Source organism: Taurulus bubalis (assembly GCF_910589615.1).
Source record: "Taurulus bubalis genome assembly, chromosome: 21".
Classification (NCBI taxonomy): domain Eukaryota; kingdom Metazoa; phylum Chordata; class Actinopteri; order Perciformes; family Cottidae; genus Taurulus; species Taurulus bubalis.
The window spans coordinates 1,110,332-1,120,331 of NC_136609.1; the positions used below are offsets into that span (position 1 = coordinate 1,110,332).

The 10,000-nt window shown below is 41.0% G+C and overlaps 1 protein-coding gene across 2 annotated transcripts in view; it reads right to left on the reverse strand.

Annotated features, from left to right (window-relative positions):
- agap1 (ArfGAP with GTPase domain, ankyrin repeat and PH domain 1) overlaps positions 1–10,000 on the reverse strand; it is a gene marked incomplete at its 5' end in the record, with an annotated part of 109,186 nt that overhangs the window by 66,361 nt on the left and 32,825 nt on the right. For both annotated transcript variants that reach the window (XM_079236725.1, XM_079236724.1), the window contains 3 exons: positions 764–898; positions 4,597–4,738; positions 8,175–8,260. In XM_079236725.1, the coding sequence (XP_079092851.1) occupies positions 764–898; positions 4,597–4,738; positions 8,175–8,260 (363 nt within the window). The remainder of the gene's footprint in view (positions 1–763; positions 899–4,596; positions 4,739–8,174; positions 8,261–10,000) is intronic.

A 10,000-nucleotide genomic window follows, 5' to 3' on the forward strand; every position in this document is an offset into this window, starting at 1 on the left:
CGCTGTAGTTCAAAGTAAAAGTTAAATTAAATCTTAAGTTATAAACTTAACCTTTCCCTCAGTCAAACTGATTTAATGTGACTGAATAAATAATAATGATTGCTTGTTAAATCCTCGAAACAGAATTATATCTCATGTTTAATCGATACGGAGACATCGGAGCCAGCGGATCATTTCAAAAAGTCCAGCCGGGATCAGGCTGCTCTCGGCGGGCAGCAGAGCGCTGACGGCCCGGTGCTGCGGGCTCACGGTCCGCGAGCAGGACCTCAACCCGTCGGCGCATCTTTTTAAGTCGGCCGATTCTTGACTAAGTGACCACAGATTTGATGCTTAAATTAACTTCTCGCCTGAAAACATCCTAACATTAAACTTTGTGACTCAACAACGGTAGTATTCAGAGAACGTCAACTTTCAGTTATGAGTTTTCTCATCCGCCATTGTTCCCCGTTTGCTGGTCCGAAATGCATTCTGGGATATTGTCTCTCTCAAGTACGCTCAAGTCTGCTCTGATGCATCCTGGGTAAAATGGGCGGATCAAGTGACATCCGGGCATTTTCACCGTTCTTGGCGAGAAGCGGACTTTTGAATTGGACCAGTACTTGGGCCGCGACTGATGACGTTTCACGAGTCCAGAGAACACGAGTCCAGAGAAGAACGCTGATTGAGAAACGGCCTTCCTGTCTTACTGTCCTCCAGAACACTGACTTCCTGTCCTCCAGAACACTGACTTCCTGTCCTCCAGAACACTGACTTCCTGTCTTACCGTCCTGGAACACGCGCTCCACGTTCAGCCCGTAGGTGGCGCATGTCTCGTAGTAGGTGCAGCGCTTCAGGTCGTTGGACAGCTTCCGGGCTCGGCCGTCGTCGATGACTCGGGGGTTCGCCGAGCTGATGGCGTCTGGGGACACAACGTTAGCACCCGTTAGCCACCGTTAGCCACCGTTAGCACCCGTTAGCCAACGTTAGCGGCTGTTAGCCAACGTTAGCCGCCTTAGCACCCGTTAGCCCTACAAGTCCCCTTCATCTAGGCCACTGGTTCTCCACCTCCTAACCAGGTTAGGTAAGTACTTAGTAGTACCAACCAGGTTAGGTAAGTACTTAGTAGTACCAACCAGGTTAGGCAAGTACTTAGTAGTATTAACCAGGTTAGGTAAGTACTTAGTAGTACCAACCAGGTTAGGCAAGTACTTAGTAGTACCAACCAGGTTAGGCAAGTACTTAGTAGTACCAACCAGGTTAGGTAAGTACTTAGTAGTACCAACCAGGTTAGGCAAGTACTTAGTAGTACCAACCAGGTTAGGTAAGTACTTAGTAGTATTAACCAGGTTAGGTAAGTACTTAGTAGTACCAACCAGGTTAGGCAAGTACTTAGTAGTATTAACCAGGTTAGGCAAGTACTTAGTAGTACCAACCAGGTTAGGTAAGTACTTAGTAGTACCAACCAGGTTAGGCAAGTACTTAGTAGTACCAACCAGGTTAGGTAAGTACTTAGTAGTATTAACCAGGTTAGGCAAGTACTTAGTAGTACCAACCAGGTTAGGCAAGTACTTAGTAGTACCAACCAGGTTAGGTAAGTACTTAGTAGTATTAACCAGGTTAGGCAAGTACTTAGTAGTATTAACCAGGTTAGGTAAGTACTTAGTAGTATTAACCAGGTTAGGCAAGTACTTAGTAGTATTAACCAGGTTAGGTAAGTACTTAGTAGTATTAACCAGGTTAGGCAAGTACTTAGTAGTATTAACCAGGTTAGGTAAGTACTTAGTAGTACCAACCAGGTTAGGCAAGTACTTAGTAGTATTAACCAGGTTAGGTAAGTACTTAGTAGTACCAACCAGGTTAGGCAAGTACTTAGTAGTACCAACCAGGTTAGGCAAGTACTTAGTAGTACCAACCAGGTTAGGCAAGTACTTAGTAGTACCAACCAGGTTAGGTAAGTACTTAGTAGTACCAACCAGGTTAGGCAAGTACTTAGTAGTACCAACCAAGTTAGGCAAGTACTTAGTAGTATTAACCAGGTTAGGCAAGTACTTAGTAGTACCAACCAGGTTAGGCAAGTACTTAGTAGTACCAACCAGGTTAGGTAAGTACTTAGTAGTATTAACCAGGTTAGGTAAGTACTTAGTAGTACCAACCAGGTTAGACAAGTACTTAGTAGTACCAACCAGGTTAGGCAAGTACTTAGTAGTACCAACCAGGTTAGGTAAGTACTTAGCAGTATTAACCAGGTTAGGCAAGTACTTAGTAGTACCAACCAGGTTAGGCAAGTACTTAGTAGTACCAACCAGGTTAGGTAAGTACTTAGTAGTACCAACCAGGTTAGGTAAGTACTTAGTAGTATTAACCAGGTTAGGTAAGTACTTAGTAGTACCAACCAGGTTAGGTAAGTACTTAGTAGTATTAACCAGGTTAGGCAAGTACTTAGTAGTATTAACCAGGTTAGGTAAGTACTTAGTAGTATTAACCAGGTTAGGCAAGTACTTAGTAGTATTAACCAGGTTAGGTAAGTACTTAGTAGTATTAACCAGGTTAGGCAAGTACTTAGTAGTATTAACCAGGTTAGGTAAGTACTTAGTAGTACCAACCAGGTTAGGTAAGTACTTAGTAGTATTAACCAGGTTAGGTAAGTACTTAGTAGTACCAACCAGGTTAGGTAAGTACTTAGTAGTACCAACCAGGTTAGGTAAGTACTTAGTAGTATTAACCAGGTTAGGTAAGTACTTAGTAGTATTAACCAGGTTAGGTAAGTACTTAGTAGTACCAACCAGGTTAGGTAAGTACTTAGTAGTATTAACCAGGTTAGGTAAGTACTTAGTAGTATTAACCAGGTTAGGCAAGTACTTAGTAGTACCAACCAGGTTAGGTAAGTACTTAGTAGTACCAACCAGGTTAGGTAAGTACTTAGTAGTATTAACCAGGTTAGGTAAGTACTTAGTAGTACCAACCAGGTTAGGTAAGTACTTAGTAGTATTAACCAGGTTAGGCAAGTACTTAGTAGTATTAACCAGGTTAGGTAAGTACTTAGTAGTATTAACCAGGTTAGGCAAGTACTTAGTAGTATTAACCAGGTTAGGTAAGTACTTAGTAGTATTAACCAGGTTAGGCAAGTACTTAGTAGTATTAACCAGGTTAGGTAAGTACTTAGTAGTACCAACCAGGTTAGGTAAGTACTTAGTAGTATTAACCAGGTTAGGTAAGTACTTAGTAGTACCAACCAGGTTAGGTAAGTACTTAGTAGTACCAACCAGGTTAGGTAAGTACTTAGTAGTATTAACCAGGTTAGGTAAGTACTTAGTAGTATTAACCAGGTTAGGTAAGTACTTAGTAGTACCAACCAGGTTAGGTAAGTACTTAGTAGTATTAACCAGGTTAGGTAAGTACTTAGTAGTATTAACCAGGTTAGGCAAGTACTTAGTAGTACCAACCAGGTTAGGTAACTTACTAAATACTAAGTAAGTACTCAGTACGTAGTACTGTAAGTAACTTACTTACTTACTTACAGTGCTAAGTAAGTACAGGTAATAAGTTAGAAAGGTAATTTAATATAGAATATATAAAATGATGTTTATTAACTTACATTCATATTTGATTGAATATTTATTAAATATATCTATTTTTAAAGGATTTTGTAATGTATGTGGATCTTTAATATATTTTTTCACAAATCTGTCGTACCCCTGAGGGCCCTCAGTACCCTGGGGGCCCTCAGTACCCATGTGAGACCCACTGGTCGAGGGTCCTGAGTGTCGTTCAGTGGGGCTCTGCCGCCCCCTGCTGGTCAACGTGGGTTTCACACTGAAGAGAGACTTATTGTCTCTCGTCATGAATCAATAAATAATGTGATCAATCAGTGTGTTTTTAATATCAGAGCTTAGAGAAACATAAGATTATACCATTTAAAAAATAAAATGTATTATATCAGTATTATTAAAATATTTAATAATGAATAACAAGAGGGATACTTTGCTTGTAAAGTATTATTTTGCATATATAATATTATATTGTATTTAGAGAATATATACAATATAATATATATATATATATTATATTGCATATATTTTATTTAGAGATGTAAAATGAATACAATACATAACTATTCAAATATTACAGTTTACAGCAACATAAAATACTTAATAAATAAAAAGTGGGTAGTTTGAATGTAAAATTGTATTTATTGATTATTTATTGGTTTCTAAAAGGTGTTAGCTAAAAAACACCTACAAATGAGTTTTTGCATATATATATATAAATTATATTGTATATGTATTTTATTCAGCGATGTTTATCAACCAGCCTGTTAATGTTGGTGTTTTAAATAAATGTTTACATGTCAGACTTTAACTGTAGTGATTGAATCTCACCAGCAGGAGGCAGCACCGCCTCACACAGAGTGTGTGTGTGAGTGTGAGTGTGAGTGTAAGAGTGTGAGTGTAAGAGTGTGTGTGTGTGTGTGTGTGTGTGTGTGTGTGTGTGTGAGTGTGAGTGTAAGAGTGTGTGTGTGTGTGAGTGTAAGAGTGTGTGTGTGTGTGTGTGTGTGTGTGTGTGAGTGTAAGAGTGTGTGTGTGTGTGTGTGTGTGAGTGTAAGAGTGTGTGTGGTACCTTGCGTGCCGACCAGGACCAGCGGCAGGTCGGAGGCGTTCCTGAAGTTGGCGAGCCGGCTGAAGTAGTGATAAACCGTCTGGAAGCTGATCTCGTCCTCCAGACTGAACACGAAGATCACGGCGTCCACCCACAAGGCGAACTGGGGGTTAAACCAGTTAAACCAGTTAAACCTGCGTTATGTACATGGTGTAGAGTTAAACCTGCGTTATGCACATGGGGTAGAGTTAAACCTGCGTTATACACATGGTGTAGAGTTAAACCTGCGTTATGCACATGGTGTAGAGTTAAACCTGCGTTATGCACATGGTGTAGAGTTAAACCTGCGTTATGCACATGGTGTAGAGTTAAACCTGCGTTATGCACATGGTGTAGAGTTAAACCTGCGTTATGCACATGGTGTAGAGTTAAACAAGTTAAACCTGCGTTATGCACATGGTGTTGAGTTAAACCTGCGTTATGCACATGGTGTAGAGTTAAACCTGCGTTATGCACATGGTGTAGAGTTAAACCTGCGTTATGCACATGGTGTAGAGTTAAACAAGTTAAACCTGCGTTATACACATGGTGTAGAGTTAAACCTGCGTTATGCACATGGTGTAGAGTTAAACCTGCGTTATACACATGGTGTAGAGTTAAACCTGCGTTATACACATGGTGTAGAGTTAAACCTGCGTTATACACATGGTGTAGAGTTAAACCTGCGTTATGCACATGGTGTAGAGTTAAACCTGCGTTATACACATGGTGTAGAGTTAAACCTGCGTTATACACATGGTGTAGAGTTAAACCTGCGTTATGCACATGGTGTAGAGTTAAACCTGCGTTATACACATGGTGTAGAGCAGGGACTCCCAAAGTGAGCTGCCTCTAGGGGGTGCGCGAGAGGAAAAATGTAATGGTGTTCTAATGGTGTAATAATTAATATTAAACATCATTTAAAAAAAATTAAGTAGGATTTTTAAATTATAAAAATTCCCTTTGTAAGATTTAAATTTAAAATTAAAAACGTACAATTTAATAAATAGATGCACTTCCGGTCCGGCCGCCAGACTGTCTTTTACTACACACTAGCTAGCCTAGCTTGTGCACCTAGCGTCATTTCATTCATTCAGCAACATCCATGAAAATATGTTAAACTGGCTGAAATCGGGAAGCTGTCAGGTGGGACATCTGAAGCTATCAGTAATAAAAGAGGAGAGGGACAGAGAGAGAGGGAGGAACCGGAGGGAGAGAAACGGAGAGGTGTTGGGGAGAGACCGGGAGAAGAAACCGACCGGGAGTCTGAGAAAGAGGAGACGGAGCGGGAGCACAGAGGGCCATCGCGGAGTCAAGGTGAAAAAAGAGGAGACGAGAGTGAGCATCAGACTGGGAAAAAAAGAGGAAACATGATGACAATTGTCTGGGTCTGGGCTTCACTTGGATTGGAATGCAGATTGCCCGAAGCCACAGTGCGTGTTGTGCAGTGAGGTTCTGGCTAACAGCTGTCTGAAGCCTCTTATTTGCGCCGCCACCTGAACACCAAGCATGCCAGTGCAAGTCAGAAGCCCCTTACATTTTCAGATCAAAATTGGAAGAGTTACAAAACAGTCAAAAACAATTGCAGTCTCATTCATGTGTTGGCGCTACACAAAACGCACTGCGGGCTTCATATCTGCTCAGTTACCGAATAGCAAGGAAGGGTCTACCTCACACAATCGGCGAAGACGTGTGCTTGCCAGCTGCTAAAGAGATGGTGGAATGTATGATTGGAGAGAAAGAAGCTAAAAAGTTAGACATGATCCCGGTGTCCAACAACACTGTCACCGCATCGATGCTTTGTCCGAAGACATCCTGGCAACGTTAGTCGGTCGCGTGAAGAAGAGTGAGTTTTACTCTCTGCAAGTAGACTTGACAGGCTGAGCCACCGGCGCTGCATGTGAACATCCTCATATGGACTCCTCCTTTTTTATTCATATCTGTTTCTGAGCCTATGCATGTGCCACTCTTTGTTCTATACGTGGCTTACTGTGTTTAAGTGAATACATGTGAAATGCACTCTGCCTCTGAGCCGGTGTGTGTGTCCTCGCCATCCTTATTGCTCTTTAGAAGTGACGCCTGTGTAACTGACATGTATACAGCGGACTAAATCTTGTAACAAACGCAACGCGCGAGCAAACAGTTCTCGCATTGGTCCGATTTTATGCGGCTATAAATAGAATCTGTTGCGTTTTTTTTTAAGGTGTGGTGGATTGGGGGGGCGTGAACCCGGTCGGGATGTAGACGGGGGTGCGTGGCCTAAAAAGTTTGGGAACCGCTGGTGTAGAGTTAAACCTGCGTTATACACATGGTGTAGAGTTAAACCTGCGTTATGCACATGGTGTAGAGTTAAACAAGTTAAACCTGCGTTATGCACATGGTGTAGAGTTAAACCTGCGTTATGCACATGGTGTAGAGTTAAACAAGTTAAACCTGCGTTATACACATGGTGTAGAGTTAAACCTGCGTTATGCACATGGTGTAGAGTTAAACAAGTTAAACCTGCGTTATGCACATGGTGTAGAGTTAAACCTGCGTTATGCACATGGTGTAGAGTTAAACCTGCGTTATGCACATGGTGTAGAGTTAAACCTGCGTTATGCACATGGTGTAGAGTTAAACCTGCGTTATACACATGGTGTAGAGTTAAACCTGCGTTATGCACATGGTGTAGAGTTAAACCTGCGTTATGCACATGGTGTAGAGTTAAACCTGCGTTATACACATGGTGTAGAGTTAAACCTGCGTTATGCACATGGGGGAGGAATTCCTCTGGTGTAGAGGTTACTGAGTCTTCTTTTTAAGTCTTTCTATATTTGGAGGGCTAAGACGTGGTTATGAATAAATGAAGCGGGTACTTTAAGAGGGAAGAGCTGCTCTCAGGATGAAGAGACGACGAAGACGAGCAGAAAGAAAACGAGTGAATTATTCATATTTGTTCTGTCTAGACTCCATTTGGTCAGAAATAAGAAGCTGACCCACTTTCACTGAAACAGAGGAAACATTTTAAAACATAAAGTCTCTCAGCACCTCGGACCTCTTTAGTGAGAATATTCTATTCATTTATTTATGGTACATTCATAACTTCAATTTTTGAGAATATTTATTTATTTTCTTGTAAATTTGTGAAATAAATTTGTGAGAAAATTTATTTATTTTACTTGACAATCTGTGACTTTAGGTGTAGACATACAGGTGTAGACATACAGGTGTATATGTACAGGTGTAAACACACAGGTGTATATGTACAGGTGTAAACACACAGGTGTATATGTACAGGTTAAACATACAGGTGTAAACACACAGGTGTATATGTACAGGTTAAACATACAGGTGTAAACACACAGGTGTAGACATACAGGTGTATATGTACAGGTGTAGACGCACAGGTGTAGACGTACAGGTGTAGACATACAGGTGTATATGTACAGGTTAAACATACAGGTGTATATGTACAGGTGTAGACGCACAGGTGTAGACGTACAGGTGTAGACATACAGGTGTATATGTACAGGTGTATATGTACAGTAGACTTACAGTCCTACAGGTGCAGTACTCACCTGGGCCTCCGGGGGACCTCCTTCATCTCTGATGAGCAGCAGGTGACTCTGACCGTCCACCACGATCTCCTTCTTGAAGCGCCCGCCTGAAGGAGAACAGCAGGTCAGGAAGGTTCTGTCTGGGTCAAAGGTCAGGAAGGTTCTGTCTGGGTCAAAGGTCAGGAAGGTTCTATCTGGGTCAAAGGTCAGGAAGGTTTTATCTGGGTCAAAGGTCAGGAAGGTTCTATCTACAGATGACCGGTGAGGGGTCAAAGGTCACTGATTGGTTGATTGATTGATTGATTGATTCTAAGGCGACGACACTAAATGAGATGATGATCAAAAGGATTGGCGAATCAAGAGTGTGTGTGTGTGTGTGTGTAGGTGTATGTGTGTGTGTTGACATACAAACTACTAAACTAACACGTGAAGCTAAATGTTGAGTTCAGCTTCAGCGTCAAATTTGTGTATTTATACGTTATGTACTTCTACTTTACCAGACTACTCCTACCAGTACATAATATATATATATATATATATATATATATATATATATATATATATATATATATATATATATATATATATACACACACACATACATATACACATGTATATATATATATATATATATATACACATGTATATATATATATATATATATATATATATATATATATATATATATATATATATATATATATATACACACACACAGGTAAAAGCCAGTGAATTAGAATATTTTGAAAAACTTGATTTATTTCAGTAATTGCATTCAAAAGGTGTAACTTGTACATTATATTTATTCATTGCACACAGACTGATGCATTCAAATGTTTATTTCATTTAATTTTGATGATTTGAAGTGGCAACAAATGAAAATCCAAAATTCCGTGAGTCACAAAATTAGAATATTACTTAAGGCTGATACAAAAAAGGGATTTTTAGAAATGTTGGCCAACTGAAAAGTATGAAAATGAAAAATATGAGCATGTACAATACTCAATACTTGGTTGGAGCTCCTTTTGCCTCAATTACTGCGTTAATGCGGCGTGGCATGGAGTCCATGAGTTTCTGGCACTGCTCAGGTGTTATGAGAGCCCAGGTTGCTCTGATAGTGGCCTTCAACTCTTCTGCGTTTTTGGGTCTGGCATTCTGCATCTTCCTTTTCACAATACCCCACAGATTTTCTATGGGGCTAAGGTCAGGGGAGTTGGCTGGCCAATTTAGAACAGAAATACCATGGTCCGTAAACCAGGCACGGGTAGATTTTGCGCTGTGTGCAGGCGCCAAGTCCTGTTGGAACTTGAAATCTCCATCTCCATAGAGCAGGTCAGCAGCAGGAAGCATGAAGTGCTCTAAAACTTGCTGGTATACGGCTGCGTTGACCCTGGATCTCAGGAAACAGAGTGGACCGACACCAGCACATGACATGGCACCCCAAACCATCACTGATATTTACTTTTACCTGTATATATATACACCCCCCCCCCAGGGACCAGCCCTCCTACCCCCATATTATTATTAGCTTTATTTTCATTGGTTGCTGGATTACATTTCACCCAGATACATCAGATACGTTCTTCTGATTGGCTGTTCGTGTCGCCCATTTCTTTTTATTGATTGGCAGGGGATTCGGGGAGACGTGCTTGATTCCTCCATGGTGAGGGCAGCGACCAGGTCATGTTTGTGCTGCAGCACATTAAATAGCCTAGAGGTTTTTTTCAGCGTGAGAAATACGATGTGTGGCGGGAGGGCGTGGCTTAAGACCGAAATGCGTGACAGTCACGCTCAATGCGTGACACTTGAGAGGCCTGGAAATATATGTATATACATGCATACATAAT